Genomic DNA, 19,696 nt, shown 5'->3' with positions numbered 1-19,696 from the left:
CTGCCTCAGCCTCCCAAGCAGCTGGGATTACAGGCGTCCGCCACCAAACCCAGCTAATTTTTAAAATCTTTTTAGTAGAGACGGGGTTTCACCATAATGGTCAGGCTGGTCTCAAACTCCTGATCTCAGGTGATCCACCCATCTCAGCCCCTCAAAGTGCTGGGATTACAGGTGTGAGCCACCACGCCTGGCTATTGTTCCCTTCTAAATGGGACATACTTTGAGACCAGGTGAATGCTTCCCAAACTGTAGTGAGCAGCACAGTTACCTAGTGGGCTCGTTAAAAGACAGATTGTTCTGTTCCATCCCCAGAGTTTCTGCATGTCTGAGGTGGAACCTGGGACTTTGCATTTCTAACAAGTTCCCAGGTGAAGCTGCTGCTCTGGGGACACTTTGAGAGCCCTTGGAATAGTTTTAGCAAACTATTAAATAAAAGAAAAACTACCTCATAAGTGAAAGGTGACAAATGAAGACAAAAATTTGTTTATGATTCTGTTCAACAACTGTACAATTGTATAAGACCTTTTACAAGGTGCTAGGGACCAAAGTAGGGGAAGTAAGTCCTCCTGACAAAGCCTCCAGCTTCATAGTATACGTTGAAAGATAAATATGGCACAAATAGTAACAATCCAATACAATCCCAGTAGTTGAGAGAATGTAGTGATTAAAACATCTTGAAACATGTTTGCCCCTCCCCAGTGAAGAGCAGTCTCGACTTGCAGCGAGAAAATATGCTCGTGTGGTGCAGAAGCTTGGGTTCCCGGCCAGATTCCTCGATTTTAAAATTCAGAACATGGTTGGAAGCTGTGATGTGAAATTTCCCATCAGGCTGGAAGGTTTGGTGCTAACCCATCAGCAGTTCAGTAGGTATGACAGTTCTATAGCTTGAACTTTGAGTTTACCAAGATATTCAAGTTACGTTACAGGTTGTTTATATAATGTATCTTTCAGAGAATTTTTTTAAAGGCTGGTGACACAATAGTGAAAATATTAAGATGCTATGCCTGAGTCCTCATAGGCTACCACATGTTCCCAGTCTTTTGAAATCATGTTTCTTTTTTTTTTTTTTTTTCTCCCACCCCGCACTGTGGTTCTTAAACTTAAATTGCTTAGCAATCACTTAGCTTATTAAAGCACACATCCCTGGCTGGGCTTCTTCGCCAGGGATTTTGCTAGAATTTGTGCTTCTAAAAAGCTCAAAGGTGATGCCAGTGCTGCTGGTCAGAGGACCATGCATTGAGATTCACTGATATTTAGATTTGTAAGCATACACGTAGAAAAGAAGCACACAGCCGGGCGCGGTGGCTCACGCCTGTAATCCCAGCACTTTGGGAGGCCGAGGCGGGTGGATCACGAGGTCAAGAGATCGAGACCATCCTGCTTAACATGGTGAAACCCCGTCTCTACTTAAAATACAAAAATTAGCTGGGCATGGTGGCGCACGCCTGTAGTCCCAGCTACTCGGGAGGCTGAGGCAGGAGAATTGCCTGAACCCAGGAGGCGGAGGTTGCGGTGAGCCGAGATCGCGCCATTGCACTCCAGCCTGGGTAACAAGAGCGAAACTCCGTCTCAAAAAAAAAAAAAAAAAAGAAGCACACACTTAGCTTGGCAATGACATGGGCGAGATAAGGCATGTGAAATGGACTAGGCCAGTAGGAAGCCGCTGACAGCTGGTGAGGGGAGAATGGATTGGAGAGAGGATGAGAAAAGAATGGCTGTAGCACATTCCAAGAAAGAAGTCCTAAGTAGTTTTTCCCCTATATGAGAGAGAGAGAGACTGTGTGTGTGTGTGTGTGTGTGTGTGTGTGTGTGTGTGTGTGTGTGTGGTGTGTAGCTGCAGCCCCCATCACAGTGTTGTCTTTGATATATTCCTTTCCCTAGGGAATATCTCTAGACTTCCTGATTTCAAACTTCACACCTCAGCAGCTAGAGCTCCTCCCTCACCCCTAGCTGTTTTGGTGGTTTTCTCATCCAGCCCAGGCCCTCAGAGCAGGGACAGAGATTGACTCAACACCAAATCCGTTGACTCACCAATATATACATTTAGGCTAGGGCACTTGACCTGGATTAGAATCACAGATGCTCTTAAATTCTCTTTGTCAAGCTTCAACTGATGTCCTTTCGTTCCAACATTTTACCCTCTCTTGGCCATTGAATGACTATCCTGTTAACGGAGTAGATAGGGATCATATTGCTGCGCTTTCCCTAACATTTGTTAGTTTTCCTTTCAGACATGATCTGAGTAGAAGTTACAAATTGCTTTTTCTTCTAAAATATTTTCATTCATTTTGGGATTTGAGATTTAGCTTTTATGATATGCTTATGTTTCTTTTGACATGGTTTTCTCTTGATTGTGGTTTCTTTTTCAATTTTTTCACCATATGCTATTGAATGCCTAAAATACACCCTATTTTTCAAAAATCTGAGTACCCTATGAAGTCCTCCCATTCCCCCATGCAAGACATGTTGACTCTTTTTTTTTTTTTTTTTTTTTTTTTTGACGGAGTTTCACTCTTGTTACCCAGGCTGGAGTGCAATGGCGCGATCTTGGCTCACCGCAACCTCCGCCTCCTGGGTTCAGGCAATTCTCCTGCCTCAGCCTCCCGAGTAGCTGGGATTACAGGCACGCGCCACCATGCCCAGCTAATTTTTTGTGGTTTTAGTAGAGACGGGGTTTCACCATGTTGACCAGGATGGTCTCGATCTCTTGACCTTGTGATCCACTCGCCTCAGCCTCCCAAAGTGCTGGGATTACAGGTGTGAGCCACCGCGCCCGGCGACATGTTGACTCTTTAGGTATCTTTGTTCCTTCAATCTTGACATAATTTGCAGATTCCTAATAAAGCCTTTGTTTCTCCCAGTGCTTAGGTTGTCTTATCTTCCCAACTCTCAAGTCACAAGCCTCCAGCCTATTTTTCTATGAATCAGCTTAGTGTACATTAGCAAGAGCTGTGCCTGAACTCTAAGGCTGTGTGTCTACATTAGACTTAGCATTCCCTTCTGGCCATTCAGGGCTCTAACATGATGTGTGTAGTTATTCCCAAGTTTCCCTTCACTGCTTTTTCTCCACCAATGCTTCCCTGCAGAGCAGATCTAAGTCTAGAATAGGTGCCCCTTGTTATTAACAGCTTCTGGAAGAGCTGCCAGTAGGCAGTGAAAATACATCAGACAGAGTGGGCTCATCCGTGTTCTGTCTTCCTCCTGGGACAGCTTTATGATCTCACTCGTCTTTTCTTTTTTTTTGTCTGGCCAGGAAGCGTGCTTTGTATTCCCACAGCTGTCTATTTCTAGTCTCCTTCTTGCCTCCCCCTCATCCTCTCCACATCAGCCTCAGGTTATGGATTACAACTCCAGAGTGTGTATTCTTGACGCGGGGAATGTTAAAAACACCTCTTAGCAGGTTTGAACTTTTAACAGAGGCCTCTCTGGTTGCCTAGCTCTGTGGGGACCCATGGCACATCATCAGTTATAATTATCAGGCCAAATTTGCCTTGTGTTAAACCCTTAAGGTCATTCAGTTCCCTAGGTTCTGCCAATTGGTATGTCAGCGTTTAATAATACAAGTATCTCCTTTTGTTACCAGGCACTTTCTTTGTCAATCTTTCTATGTCAAAATCATTACCACAGTTGTCAATGATAATTTTTCCCTCTTTAATTTTTTTTTTTTTTTTTTTTTGAGACGGAGTTTCACTCTTTTGCCCAGGCTGGAATAAAGTGGCATGATCTGGAACGATCTCCACTCACTGCAACCTCCACCCACTAGGTTCAAGTGATTCTCTTGCCTCAGCCTTGTGAGTAGCTGGGACTATAGGCCCCCCGCCACCATACCTGGCTAATTTTTGCTTTTTTAGTAGAGATGGGGTTTCACTATGTTAGCCAGGCTGGTCTAGAGCTCCTGACCTCAGGTGATCCACCCACCTTGGCCTCCCAAAGTGCTGGGAATACAGACATGAGCCACTGTGCCCGGCCCCCTCTTTAATTTTTAATTTAAAGATATCCTGATGATAAATACTTGCTATATGAATAAGAACTAGGTGACTACTATGTAGCAGATGCTATGGTGATAATGGCAAGTGATAGAGCTATAGCCCCTGGCCCACATAGAGATCACTGTCTAAAAGAAAAGATGGACAAGTCAATGACAGCAATACGTTGACAGTGAAGGTAAGGCCCTTCAGGGGCTATGACACCATAAAGCAAGGTCTTTAATATAATTGGGGGTGGGTAGATATCAAGGAAGACTTTCTTGGGGAAGCAACATTTAAAGTGAGACTTGAATGATGGGTCAAAGTGGGGTTGGCCAAGAAGTTGGCAGGTGTTCGGTATTCTCAATCTTTGTGAAATGTTCTCCATCCCTAACCAAAACCACTCTCTTTCTCTGCCTCAGCCCTCTTTGGGAATGAGGCAGAGAATAAATAAAATGAAGTAAATCCCTAATTGGGACCTCATTATGCTGGTAACCTTAAAACAATTGTTCCCAAAGCCAAGTGCAGTTCAACATCCTTTACATACCAAAGTTTTTGTTTCCTCTTTTCTAAGTCTTAAAATACAGCTGGAAGATGAAATGGAAATCTTCCTTTTGTGTCTCCAGCCTTCATTTTCTTGGCCTGGATCTCAGAGTCCTGGAGGGGTTTTTGGGGCTCCCTCTAGTATCGTGGTCTCCTCGGTGTCGGGTGTCGGGAAGTGGGTAGTGGGTGAGAGTCTGGACATGCTCTGCAGTAAGACTGAGTTGTGTTGCAGGAAGACAGTTCCACCCACAGGGACCTCCTATACTTGAGATGGGCAAGGCTTGCTGCAAGATGCACCTTTCTGGAGCCAGTAAGAGGTTCCACATCTCCTGTTGTTTTGGGTCTTGTTCATTGCTGAGCTGAATGGAGTTTTTCCATTCAGTCTGGATTCACCCTTTAAGTGCAAAGATGCTAGTGTTCCACTGCTTGGATGCCTTTTTTTCTTCTATTTCTTGTTCATTAGCCACTGCTTTGAGAATAGTTTTACTCGCCTTCTCTCATCTCCTGACTTCCTTTTTGGTAGGTTCCTCACTCCTTTCTAGGAATCTGCCCTCCTATCCAGGCTGGAGTGGGGAGAAACAGCTCTCAAATGCCACCATCCTTTGCTCCATAGAGAAGCCAGCTTACATTTAGTAGTAAATATGAGTTACTATTTATATAGCAACAAATCCTGAATTTTAAAAACTTGGGATAATTGGATTTTCTTTATTTATATAGCACCTGTTCAAATGCAAATAGCAGTGGCCTAGCAATATTTTTAGGTTCTATCTGCTATAAATATTAACTTCAGCAGTTTATAAATGCATACAAAATATGTTCATTATTAGAGAATTTGGAAATCCAGAAAAACACGTATTCTTATTAACAGACTTTCTTGAAAAGATAATGTTTAACCAACAAGATCTTAATACATTAAATCAGATGCCCTAAGTTACCTTGATTTCTAATAACCATCCAGGATGGCTTGCACTTGAAAAAGTGTTACGACCAAAAATTAATTGTTTCTAATTTCCATAAGATATTACCTAGGACACTCCAAGACTCTCTTTTCATCAAGATTGTTAAAAGGTTTTCGATAAACTAGCTAATTTACTTAAAACCGCTTTAATATGCACATTAATATGCTGGACCTTACACGTTATGGGAAAGGAACTGAATAGTGTTATTTTTAACATTTTCCTTTTACATCTTAACAGTTATGAGCCTGAACTGTTTCCTGGTCTTATTTATAGAATGGTAAAACCACGAATTGTGTTGCTTATCTTTGTATCTGGAAAAGTTGTGTTGACAGGTAAGTGCTAAGATTATTTTCTGACTCATAAAATGTAATCGCTATGCATGTGCTTTGCTTATTCTTTTAAATACCTTTGTTCACCATGGTAAAGTAATTCTTGTTAATAGAGAATACCTGGAATGAAAAATAAGAAAGGAATGACATCACCCATAGGTCCCAATACCTAAAACAATAATTTTTTTCATGTTTTTGTCATTTTATGAAGTATTTCATCTTTACGTTCTGATTTTTTAAAAATTATCCATGATAACATATATGGCTTAAACTTACTGTTACAAACTCTTCATAAAGCCTTTTAACAGCCACACAAGGTCCTAACACAGGGGTCAACAAACCCTTTTCTGGAAAGGGTCAATATTTTAGGCTTCGTGGACCACAGGTTCTGTCACCATTACTGAGTACTGTCATTGCAGTGTGAAACAGCTATGAACATTATATAAGGGAATGGGCTCCGAAATGTGAATTTCATGTCACATACTTTCTGTGTATCATGTAATATTTTTTCCCCAACTACTGAAAAAGATAAAAACCATTCTTTGCTCGCACCTAACAAAAACAGGCAGCAGGCTGGCTTTAGCCAGTAGAAGACTACCTTTTCTGAACCCGTTCTAACATACTGTTGAATCAAACTTACTGTCCCATTGTTAGATAGGTCAATGTTCCTTCTTTGTTTGCAGACGTTTGGCTGTTTTTACCTGCAGAAAAATTATGTTATTAGTGTGGACACTCAGAAATGGGACTTTCATTTAAGGCTATGTCTATTTTGTTCTTAGAACAAATCACCCCCAAAAAATTATTTTTTGAGATGGAGTCTTGCTCTGTTGCCCAGGCTGGAGTGCAGTGGTGCAATCTCGGCTCACTGCAACCTCTGCCTCCCAAGTTCAAATGATTCACCTGCCTCAGCCTCCCAAGTAGCTGGGACTACAGGCACCCACCACCACACCCAGTTAACTTTTGTATTTTTAGTAGAAAATTTAATATCATATGGGGTTTCACCACATTGGCCAGGCTGGTCTCAAACTCCTGACCTTGTGGTCCGCCTGCCTCAGCCTTCCAATGTGCTGAGATTACGGGAATGAGCCACCACGCCCAGCCTACAGAAAGTTGCTAGTTTGTCTAATTTTGTCTTTTTATACATTTTACTCTCCTCTACCATAAAGAATACCAAGTTTATGCGGCCTGAGCCTAACTGATCGCCATGCCCCATCTAAATAGCTAGCCAACCAAATTAACACTACATATTCTTCTCACTAATTTTGGATGATTCCTTTTGACCTTTATTTTTACATATGTGGCTGTTCTTTGGTTCAGCCTTTGCTCTAAGAATTACCCTATTATAATCCTATTGCCTTTATCCTATTGTAGCTTTAATACTCATGGTATGTCTAATAGGGCCAATTTCTCCTGATTAATTTTCGTATTTCTTAGCTCCTCTTAAATATATACTCCTCCAAACCAGAATTTTATAAAATCTTGCCTCATCTAAAAAAATTGAGACTTATATCACCTGAATTCAGAAAAGTTAAGTCATAACTCAGAGTCCGGCAGAACGACATGTCTGTTTTAAGTGTTCTTTTATAACTCTGGGTCGTGTAGTTTGCTTTTCTCTAAGAAATAATTAATGTGCCTTGAAAGTAGGGGAAGTTTCTGGGTGCAGTGGCTCACACCTGTAATCCTAGCACTTCAGGATTTTGAGGTGGGAAACTGAGGCCGGCAGATCACATGAGGCCAGGAATTCGAGACCAGCCTGGCCAACGTGGTGAAACCCAATCTCTACTAAAAATACAAAAATTAGCTAGGCATGGTAGCAGGTACCTGTGACCCCAGCTACTTGGGAGGCTGAGGCAGGAGAATTGCTTGAACCCGGGAGGCAGAAGTTGCAGTGAGGCAAGATTGTGCCACTGCACTCCAGCCTGAGTGACAGGGCAAGACTCCATCTTAAAAAAAATTAAAAAATTAAAAACAAAGTGGGGAAAGCTTGTTTGGAATCCAAGAACCTTTTGAATGTAGAAAAACTACAATTCCTCAGATGCGATTAATTTAGAGTCTGGAGTAATTAAGACCCTCTAGCGACTAACATACAGCTTAATTCTATATTTCCTAGAGGAGGTGAGAAAAGCCTGCCAACAAAATTGAATAGCATAGATATCAGAGGCAAATACATACCCTACTTAAGGAAACATACTTTCAAGTCCTTTGGAAGGAAACTTTCATAAGTGTTGTGTATCATTACAAATAAATCTGATTTAAAAGTATAGGCCAAGTTCCTATTACAGATTTCTTTAAATGTCCTTAATACAGATCAGCTTTCCCATTTACCCCAAATTTCTTTTAGAAAGCTTTCATGAAGCCGGGCACAGTGGCTCACGCCTGTAATCCCAGCACTTTGGGAGGCTGAGGTGGGCGGATCACCTGAGGTCAGGAGTTCGAGACCAGCCTGACCAATATGGTGAAACCCCATCTTTAAAAAAAAAAAAAAAAAAAATACAAAAAAAAAAGCTTTCATGAACACATTGGCCAGAAGTTTCAAATCACAAAAGTAAGGCTTGCTACTTAATACTGAAGACTATAATATACTTTCCTTAAAATATCTAAGTATAACAGAATAGGAAAATTTAAATTTCTTCATTCTTGCAAGATGTGGATCATAACTTTTCTGGAAGGGGGATGAAATATATTAACTGAAATCCAAATTCTGCTTATATTGTGAAATAAAAGTTAATCCACGACTTTATTGAAATGATAAATTATTTTTTTTGAAGTCCTTGTCCTTTATTGGGCAAGGGGTGAGGGAAGCAGACAGACCAGCTGAACATAGTAGATGGATGTGTGAGGACAAAATGCTACCCAAAAGCCAGCCAACCCACACTCCCCTGAAATGGATGCTAATGTGCTTCGAACTCTGGGCACTGGTTTCACACACAGCCTCTTTGAGGGATGAAAGGGGTTCTTGTAAAGCTTTTTGTTACCCTCAACCATGGAGGCAAGCTCTGAGTTCTGGCTTTCCTAGGACACTCACTTCAGTCACAAAGATCTCTGGAGTAATCAAGGATGGAGGAGTGAGTGGCAGGGTGAGTTTCAAAAGGATAAGCAGAACAGGAGTCTTGCCCAAGCAGTGGGCAAGTTAAAACAACAGTTCCTGTGTATGGCCTCCCACCCAACCAGAAATTGACAGCGAGGCATGTATACAGTGAAAAGATACATGTATATTTAGAATTAGCCAGCCGGACTCAGTTTAGATGATCCCAATTTTGTTGGCAACATCCAAAGCATCGTAATCAGGAGCCAGTTGAACATATGCTTTCTTCTCTCCACCAGGCCGAATCAGGGTGTTGCCCTTGGCCACATCAATGTCATAGAGCTTCTTCACAGCCTGTTGGATCTGGTGCTTGTTGTCTTTAACATCCACAATGAACACAAGTGTGTTGTTGTCTTCTATCTTCTTCATGGCCGACTCAGTGGTCAGCGGGAACTTGATGATAGCTTAGTGGTCCAGTTTGTTTCTCCTGGGGGCGCTCTTCCGAGGATATTTGGGCTGCCTCCGGAGTCGCAGTGTCTTGGGCCGCCGGAAGGTGGGTGACATGCGGATCTTCTTTTTTTCGTGGCTGTGGACACCTTTCAACACTGCCTTCTTGGCCTTTAAAGCCTTCGCTTTGGCTTCGGCTTTAGGAGGGGCAGGAGCTTCGTTCTTCGCTTTCAGTGCCATCTTGTGAAAAGGCGATAAATAATTTTATACTATCTTAAACTATTTTGCCTAGAGCTACATGATTTAGGTTACAGCTAGTGCTCAACTTACGACCACGACTGGGGCCGGCAGACTGGTCGTAACACAATTTGGTCGTAAGTTGAGTAGGCTAGATGTACAGTTGAAATGGTGCACACGGAGGTGGTAGTGCTGCCGGAAGCTGGTCCGCACTGTCGTACGCCCAGCTGGGCAACGTTTGCACTGCCAGACGCGGAGCAGTCGTGGCTAGCGATTGTGGTCGTAAAGTCGAATGGTCATAAGTTGCATAGGTCGTAAGTCGATCAATACTTGTATTTTTGTCTCAGCCTTAGAGGCAAATGTTCCTTATTCCTTAATCCTGTGTCTCTAGACTCTTTTTAACTGCAAATGGATTAAAAACTGAAGGGCCTGTCTAGCCGCAGTGCTTAACGCCTGTAACTGCAGCACTCTGGGAGGCCGAGTTCCAGACCAGCCTGGCCAATGTGGTGAGACCCTGTCTCTACTAAAAATATAAAAATGATCCTCACATTGTGGTGCATGCCTGTAGTCCCAGCTACTCAGAAGGCTAAGGCAGGAGAATCACTTGAACCTGGGAGGTGGAGGTTGCAGTGAGCCGAGATCATGCTATTGCACTGCAGCCTGGGTGACAGAGCGAGTCTGTCTCAAAACAAAAAACAAAATAACTTAGCCTAATTTCAGGTGAACAGCTGAGGAAAGGGACCAAGGAGGTCTCTTTTCAGCCTTGCCCCTAAACTGCAGGTTGGAGAGACACATGTGTGGCCTTGCGCAGCATGAAACGACTGAGTACTCTGCAGAGATGTTCTGAAAGCAAAATCTCAATAATAAATATCTTGCCTAGAAAATGGTAAAGTGTTGCAATTACAACACTGTAATGAGGATGACTGTAGAAAATCATGAATTCCAGCTCTTGCCTAGGTGGGAACTATAGAATGCCGAAGCCCATAGTAAAAATATGTGGCAATTTGAAACCCTTGTATCATACACCATTTGCAGGTCTTTGAAAATAATTTATCCATGTAAAATGGTCTTACTCCCTGAGCTGCCAGAGCTACAGCCACCATGCTCAAGGTTACTTCTGAATATCCTAATTATAGTCAAGTAAGCTGAGAACAAAGAGGCCCTGCTGTCCTACTCTGTCATGGTCCTGAGCAGAAAGCAACAGGACCTGGGTCCAGCGTACACTGTTCTAGATCTGTGCTTGTTTTCTGTGGCTGGCGTGACATTTAGGACTCAGTTTTTTTCTCAAACCACAGGAAAATTAATAGCATAGCTAGGTTCTGCTGGAATAATGTTCAAACCCAGCAAATATGTCAACTTCCACTTCTAGGATCAGGCATAATCATCAGAGTTAATATATTGGGCGCCCATATGACAGACACTCTGCTACATAAGGACTTTCACGTGGGTCTAGTTAACTCTGATTGCACTTGATGCCTCAGTTTCCTTACCTGTGAAATGGAGAGGCTTAGTAAACTTAACTGTGTCAAGCAGCTGTGTGTGCAGCAGTGCAGCAGGGCTCTGAGCAGCCCGCCTCCAGAGCCCAGTGGGCTCACCCTGTCCCATAGCAATTTAGAAGTCTACAATAACACCTGTGTGGTCTCCTGGGCAACTCCTTAATTCTCTTTGTCAGCTGAAAGAATGATTGAGATTCTCTTAGCAGTGAGGATCAGCAGGTGTGGTGGCTAAAAGGCTGGACTGGAGACCAGCTGCCCAGTTTCAATCCACAATCTACCATTTACTGACTGTGTGGCCTTGGGTAAGTTCTCCAACTTGGTTCCCATATATGCAAAATGACCATAGAATCTACCTCCTAAGCATTGCAAGGAAGCAAAAATCCAGTGCCTGGCACCATTTAGCTATTATTATCTTGGTGAAAACCCACTCTCCTGGTTTTTTCTCTATCATTGACAAAGACTGGAATTTTGCTGTGATGCCTGATGATAGGAATATGAAGACAAAGAGGCATCAGGAAAATGCTTATTTACTTATTTCCCTCTAGCATAAAGGACTAAGAAGCTGGGTCATTTTGCTGAGGGTCACCCTTAATCAGCTCAGCATACGTGCTTGTGGGAAATCAGTAGGCCAGAGGGCAGCAGAAAAATGGCAAGACTTATTAGTGAGTGGGCCAGAGACACCACAGCATGTCCCTGCCAATTGTTAACAGCAACCCCCAATCAATAGCAAGTTGGTATGTGTCATAAAATGAATAACTTCAGCAGTACAATGATATTTTTAGAGATTTATAGGGTTTTGACTTATACAGAAACGTGGCATCACTTGGGAAAATAAGATGTACAGTTATGACTTGATGTAACAACAGAATTGGAAAATCCATGTAGTATTGGAGGTTGATATTTGGAGCTAAGGCATGGGGATGAACTTAACGACACTTGACAGATATTTAATAAATTTTAGGTGCCCACCAGGTACTTGTAATGTGCTGTGGGCTGAGAACAAAGGTGAATCTAACCTCCAAATCTGGCAGGAATCCAGCCCTGCTGAAGGAGACAGACATAAACAAATTACACGTTGCTGGCTTATCAGAATGAAATAAGCCGTGTGTATTTGGACTAGCCATTCCAATGTCCCTAATCTGGAAGTTACCTTCCTCTAGGGCAATAAAGTGGCTTAGACTTTATAAAATGTCCTGATTTACAAAGGACTTTCTACAAACCTTAGCTCGCATGCTCCTTATCACAACTCTATAAGAAGGTTGATTGTCCTTATTTTACAAGTAAGAAAACTGAAAGTGGTTAAGGGATTTATTTTCCTGTTATTTTAAAGCTAGTTAGTGGCAGAGCTGGCACTTAAACCTATACTGTTTGATCTCAAAGCCAGTCCTTTTATCTAGTGCACGAGGCCACACAATTTTCACTTAAGTCAACAAAGTTAGGAGTGATATTTATTCCCCAGTCATTACAGCCTGAAGAAAAGGAATGGTAAGTTTTGCTTAAAAGGCAAGGCATTGCCTGTAACCCCAGCGCTCTGGGACGCTAAAGCGGGCTGATCACTTAAGCCCACGAGTTTGAGGCCAGCCTGGGCAACATAGCGAGACCCTCTCTCTAAAAATAAAAAAGTTAGGCAGGTGCATGGTGGCGCATGCCTGTAATCCCAGCTACTAGGGAGGCTGAGGCATGAGAATCACTTGAACCCAAACTCAGGAGGCGGAGGTGGCAGTGAGCTGAGATGGTGCCACAGCACTCCAGCCTGGGTGACCAAGCAAGAATGTCTTTAAAAAAAATGGCAAGGGTCATCTAATTGGAGTCTGGTACTACAAACTGGGGGGTTTGAGTGTTAAAGGACTATGAGGCCAATTTAGCTTCCCTTAAACTTTTTTTTTTTTTCTTTTTTTTTTTTTTTGAGATGGAGTTTTCGCTCTTGTTGCCCATGCTGGAGTACAGTGGCACAATCTCGGCTCACTGCAACCTCTGCCTCCCAGGTTTAAGCGATTTTCCTGCCTCAGCCTACTGAGTAGCTGGAATTACAGGCATGTGCCACCATGCCCAGCTACTTTGTATTTTTTAGTAGAGACAGGGTCTTTCTATATTGATCAGGCTGGTCTGGAACTCCTGTCCTCAGGTGGTCTGCTCACCTTGGCCTCCCAAAGTGCTAGGATTACAGGTGTGAGCCACCGTGCCCGGCCTCCCTTAAACTTTTGATGACAGTATTTTAGTAAGTAAATTGACCACATCCTCTCATTTTAACACCCGGTTACAAATACTGGCAATGTTGATTTGTTGACTTTTGCTGTTAAGAAAGGAACAGGCCGGGCGCGGTGGCTCAAGCCTGTAATCCCAGCACTTTGGGAGGCCAAGGCGGGTGGATCACGAGGTCAAGAGATCGAGACCATCCTGGTCAACATGGTGAAACCCCGTCTCTACTAAAAATACAAAACATTAGCTGGGCATGGTGGTGCGTGCCTGTAATCCCAGCTACTCAGGAGGCTGAGGCAGGAGAATTGCCTGAACCCAGGAGGCGGAGGTTGCGGTGAGCCGAGATCGCGCCATTGCACTCTAGCCTGGGTAACATGAGTGAAACTCCGTCTCTAAAAAAAAAAAAAAAAAAAAGAAAGGAACAGTGGATACATGAGCTCTGCTCCCACAGCTGCTGCTGTATGGTTCAGCTAACATACATTTCTTGTGCCTCTATGGAATGAAGAAATTGTACTAGATAATTTCCTTAAAGCCCTCTTAGGTTTAAAATCACTTCTCTATGATATAATGATCACTCAAACGTCCATTCTCTCTTGGGAAAACGTGCTCCCAGGGGCCTCCAGATGGTATGCTCCTTGTGCTTGAATGCAATGTTCTTAATTACAATTTTTTGGTCTGCAGTCCAATGCTCTACCCCTGAGCTGTTCCCCCTCCTAGTTATAATTTTTTTAAATACAAAAGTGTTAAGGAAAAGTGAAGTTCACGGTTATCCAAAATACTGGACCTGGATGGTGTTCCTCAATGAAATGTGAAAAGCAGAACCTTGGTTTTGGGGATTTTGGGAGAGGGGCATGTGTGTGTTTGCTGTACCTATCATGGTTCACTGTCTGCTAACAAGGTTGTTCCAGTCAAATGTAGCTAGAAGCTCAAAAAGTGCATAAAACCAGAGGCAGAGGTTCTTGCTTCCCCATCAATTCATTGTTTGTTTCTAAAGAGATTGGTTTTGTAGAAGCGAAAATTTTGGTGCTAGAACTACAAATCTGCTGAAACTTGTGGCTATTCCTACCCCAAAGGTATAGTTTCTCTTATCTGTGTCAGTTACTCATTATCCTTCCCACACCAAACCTTTGAAGATGGAAACCTAGAGATAGTAAACTTTTTGGCAATGAATAAATAGCTTCTCTTCTCTTTTATTCTCTATTTTTTTCCTTTTTTATTTTTATAGAGACAGGGTCTCCCTGTGTTACCCAAGCTGGTCTCAAACTCCTGGGCTCAAGGGATCCTCCCAGTTTGGCCTCCCAAAGTGCTGGAATTACAGGTGTGAGCCACCATACCTGCACCTACTTCTCAAAAAATTAAGCTTATAAGGACTTCATCCCTGATTATTTAATCTTGGAGGTGAATGCACATAATAAATTTAACCATTTTAAAGTAAACAGTTCAGGGGCATTTAGTAGCTGGTTGTGTATTGTGACTACACCGCCAGCTCTACCTAGTTCTAAAATATTTCCATTGCTCCAAAATAAAATCTGGTATCATTAAACCTTTCCCCGCTATTGCCCTCACCCCACTGCTCCTGGCAAATACTAATCTGCATTCTGTCTCCATGGATTTAACTCTTCTGTTATTTCTTATGCATTGAATCTTATAACATGTGACTTTTTGTGTCTGGCTTCTTTCATTTAGATGACCCTAAGAAACATGCTATGTTGTAGCATGTGTACTTCATTTCTTTTTATGGCCAAGTAATTCTATTTTGTGTGTGTGTGTGTATGTGTGTTATTTTTTTTTTTTTTTTTTTTTTTTGAGAAAGAGTCGCCCAGGCTGGAGTGCAATGATGTGATCTCTGCTCACTGCAACCTCCACCTCCCAGGTTCAGGCAGTTCTCCTGCCTCAGCGTGCCAAATAGCTGGGATTACAGGTGCCCGCCACCACACCTGGCTAATTTTTTTTTTTTTTTTTTTTGATGTTTTTAGTAGAGACAGGGTTTCACCATGCTGGACAGGCTGGTCTTGAACTCCTGACCTCAGGTGATGCCTGCCTAGGCCTCCCAAAGTGGTGAGAATACAGCCCCAGCCTACACCATTATTTATTTATTTATTTTGAGATGGAGTTTCACTCTTGTTGCCCAGGCTGGAGTGCAATGGCCCAATCTTGGCTCACCACAACCTCCACCCCCAGGGTTCAAGCGATTCTCTGCCTCAGACTCCCAAGTAGCTGGGATTACAGGCACCTACCACCATGTCCAGCTAATTTTTTGTATTTTTAGTAGAGATGGGCTTTCATCATGTTGGCCAGGCTGGTCTTGAATTCCAGACCTCAGGTGATCTGCCTGCCTTGGCTGTGAAAGGCTGGGATTATAGGTGAGCCACTGTGCCTGGCTACAGTAAAAATTTTTATCCATCCATCCATTGATGGGCATTTAAACTGTTTCCACCTTTTGGCAATTGTGAATAGTGTTGCAATGAAAGTGCATATTGTTTTGAGTACCTGTTTTCACTTTGGGAAGTATTTACCAACGTGTGAAATTGTTGGGTCATGTAGTAATTTTTTTTTGAGACGGAGTTTCACTCATGTTACCCAGGCTGGAGTGCAATGGCGCGATCTCGGCTCACCGCAACCTCCGCCTCCTGGGTTCAGGCAATTCTCCTGCCTCAGCCTCCTGAGTAGCTGGGATTACAGGCACGCACCACCATGCCCAGCTAATTTTTTTTTGTATTTTTAGTAGAGAAGGGGTTTCACCATGTTGACCAGGATGGTCTCAATCTCTTGACCTCATGATCCACCCGCCTCGGCCTCCCAAAGTGCTGGGATTACAGGCTTGAGCCACCGCGCCCGGCAGTAGTAATTCTTTAATTTAAAGAAACACCAAACTATTTTCCACAGCTGAATCGTTTTATGTTCCTAAGAGCAATGTACTTTATAGTTGGGGTGTGTGGTTTTTTTTTTTTTTTTTTTTGAGACATAGTTTTGTTCTTGTTGTCTAGGCTGGAGCACAATGGTGCAATCTTGGCTCACTGCACCTCCCGGATTCAAGCAGTTCTCCTGCCTCAACCTCCCAAGTAGCTGGGACTACAGGCATGTGTCACCATGCCTGGCTACTATTTTTGTATTTTTAGTAGAGACGGGTTTCACTTGGTTAGCCAGGATGATCTTGATCTCCTGACCTCATAGTCCATCTGAGCCTCCCAAAGTGCTGGGATTACAGGCGTGAGCCACCACGCCCAGATACTTTATAGTTCTTAAGAGTCTTTATCAGTTAAAACTGTTTTCCATCTCTCCTCATGCTAACAGTTGTTATCGGCCTTGCATTATCCTCCTTTCTTCCTTCCTTGCCTCCAGCCACCAAAATATCAGATTAGCTGATTAGTGTCTGCAGGGAGCCAGCCCTACATCACCCGTGGGTACCCTGAGTTGAGTGGTGACAAAGGAATGAGAAAAAGAGTGAGAGAGACAGTGCGACCAGGGGGCCATCACTTTATTACTCTGGAGGAGGCAGTGAAGGCCCCGTGCTCTGATCATCCACACTATTTATTGATTACAATCACTTGGATCTATAGCGTAGGGGTGGAGTGATGGTGGAGTGAATCATCAGTGAGCCAGAACTGGTGTATCATTCTAAAGTTGGTAACAGTGGCCATTTGAGAGTTTCACAAAACAAGAACATGTGGTTATCTTTAAATTATTATCTATGTGCAGCTGGTGAAACGTGGGCCTTACAAGGAGCCTGCAAGTATGACTATGTCATAGTGCTACAAAGGAGTTTTACGTCCTTGAGCACAATGTTGATGGTAACAAAGCTGAGGTCACCCTGCACCAGAACATGAGGCATGGAGAGGACTTCCTCCTCAGAGGCCTCCTGCGGCCTTCTGCAGTTTGTTGTTCCTTGTTTATATGTTACTCATAACCAATTTATGTAGGCACTCTGTAAGTCCTTTCTCCTTGGCTGCTTTTCCCAATAGGGTCCTGATTAGCTGAAGCTCCATAGAAACATAAGTAGTGCCAGTCTATGATCCTTAGCACAATGTGCCTGCATCATTTGTAAGGTGGAGGTAGTGGTGGTGGTAGGTTGTTGGTGGTGAGAGATGAGTAGGGACTGACTAATAATTTTTCAAGGGCGGAGACTGATTCATGTTTTTATCCCTATGATTCCTAGAGCAGCTATGATTTACGATTTCTTGAAACCTAAGACTTTACGAGTCACAGTAGTACAATTTTCCCCTCTAATAATCCCTTCCCAACTCTAGCTTGTTCGTCTTAATCTGTTAGTCAATATTAGGGCATCGAGATGTAACTAGAGATGAGGTGGATCAAAGGAAGTCCGTTTTGCGGGTAGCTAAGTGCCCACAGGTGCTGATGAAATTACTTTGAGGTCATATTTGTGGTGCACGTACAGATGACATTCCACATTTCACACTGATTATTGTGTGAGCAAAGATGACACCCACAGAGAAGTTCTAGAAAACTCTGCTCTAAGGTTTGTGTTTCGCAGAAACACGGCTGTAGTTGCCAAATTATTTACCAGGAATAAATGCCATTTCGCAGGTACAGCTAAAGAGATGTCATCATATTAAAAGTAATCGAAGATGATAACAATGAAATTTTAGTGTTTAAGTGAATTTTCATATTTTTTATATTAAAAATAACATAAACCTGGATTTCTTTACAGGTGCCAAAGAGCGTTCTGAGATATGTGAAGCATTTGAAAACATCTATCCTATTCTAAAAGGTCTTAAAAAAGCCTGAGTGTATCATTCGACCTCTCACCTTATTCTGGTTTGAATATGTGTGTATGCCCAGCACGGAAACCGCTGGATTCTTCTACCTTTGATTGTAGATGTTCCAAGTATATTACTTATTTGATCGTAGATGTTCCAAGTACGTTACTTATTTCATTAATATGTAAGTAACCTAAGAATTGAAGAAAACTTACTCAAAATGACTCTTCTGTGTTATTTTAAAAATTGAACAAAAACATTTCAAAATTTGAGAGATTTAGGGTCTCACTAGAATGATACTGTAGCATCATTAAGACTCAAGGCATTTCCTTTTGGCCAGAAGGGCCGCCATCCAGTAATTTGCCAAAATGATGAACACAAAGGGAAAGAGGAAAGGCACCTCATAAATGTTCTCTAGGCCTTTTAGAAAATATGGAGTTGTTCCTTTGGCCACATACACGCAAATCTATGAGAAAGGTGATATTGTAGACATTAAGGGAATGGGTGCTTTTCAAAAAGCAGTGCCCCACAAATGTCACCACAGCAAAGCTGGAAGACTACAGTGTTACCCAGCATGCTGCTGGCATTGTTGTAAACAAGGGCAAGATTTTTGCCAAGAAAATGAATGTGTATAATGAGCATACTAAGCACTCTAAGAGCCAAGTTAGTTTCCTGAAACGCGTGAAGGTAAATGATGAGAAAAAGAAGTCAAAGGGTGAGGTGCCTGAGTTCAGTTGAAGCACCAGCCTGCTCCGCCCAGAGAAGCACACTATGTGAGAACCAATGGAGAGGAGCCTGGGCTGCTGGAACCTATTCCCTATGAGTTCATGGCAAAATAAGTGTCAAAGAAGAAAACCATTCTGAACTGTACAAATGTTTGTTGTCTTTGAGAAGTGTTGTGCCACCTCCCCTGAGAAATAGAAATATTTAAACTACATTTTGTATCCAAAAAACCTCGGTGCTCTGCTGCTAAGTAATACATTAATATGGGTTCTCTGAAAATATATAGCAACATGTAGGAATTTTTTTTTTTTTTTTTTTTCCCCGAGACAGAGTTTCACTCTTGTTACCCAGGCTGGAGTGCAATGGCGCGATCTCGGCTAACCGCAACCTCCGCCTCCTGGGTTCAGGCAATTCTCCTGCCTCAGCCTCCCGAGTAGCTGGGATTACAGGCACGCGCCACCATGCCCAGCTAATTTTTTGTATTTTTAGTAGAGACGGGGTTTCACCATGTTGACCAGGATGGTCTCGATCTCTTGACCTCGTGATCCACCCGCCTCGGCCTCCCAAAGTGCTGGGATTACAGGCTTGAGCCACCGCGCCCGGCCCAGGAATTTCAAATAACTGCCTAAGTTAGGTACTAGCTGTGATAATCTAGCAGGATAGGAATTAATGTGTGTTTTTGCCTTTTAAAATATTGAACAGTTGATCCTGATCATCTGTTGTGATTATGCCTAATCAACAGTATTAAGCACTGTGAAGGATCCTGTGTGAATACAAATGAAACTTAAGTCTGAGACCTTAAAAAATAATCCTAGGCTGGGCATGGCGGCTCATGCCTATAATCCCAGCACTTTGGGAGGCCAAGGCGGGCGGATTACCTGAGAGGTCGGGAGTTTGAGGCCAGCCTGACCAACATGGAGAAACCCCGTCTCTACTAAAAATACAAAATTAGCTGGGAATGGTGGTGCACGCCTGTAATCCCAGCTACTCGGGGAGACTGAGGTAGGAGAATCGCTTGAACCCGGGAGGTGGAGGTTGCGGTGAGCCAAGATTGA

The 19,696-nt window shown here is 42.9% G+C and overlaps 1 protein-coding gene across 1 annotated transcript in view; it reads left to right on the top strand.

The window, feature by feature from the left end:
* TBPL2 (TATA-box binding protein like 2) overlaps positions 1-18,060 on the top strand; it is a 31,445-nt gene extending 13,385 nt beyond the window's left edge. Inside the window, exons 5-7 of the mRNA XM_032251142.1 lie at positions 700-867; positions 5,705-5,799; positions 17,870-18,060. Coding sequence (XP_032107033.1) covers positions 700-867; positions 5,705-5,799; positions 17,870-17,946 — 340 coding nt within the window. The 3' untranslated portion in view covers positions 17,947-18,060. The remainder of the gene's footprint in view (positions 1-699; positions 868-5,704; positions 5,800-17,869) is intronic.
* The last annotated feature ends 1,636 nt before the right edge of the window (positions 18,061-19,696 follow it).

Source organism: Sapajus apella, unplaced genomic scaffold (assembly GCF_009761245.1).
Source record: "Sapajus apella isolate SASKATOON/1434 unplaced genomic scaffold, GSC_monkey_1.0 scaffold74, whole genome shotgun sequence".
NCBI classification, from domain to species: domain Eukaryota; kingdom Metazoa; phylum Chordata; class Mammalia; order Primates; family Cebidae; genus Sapajus; species Sapajus apella.
This window is presented reverse-complemented; position numbering and strand designations above follow the sequence as displayed.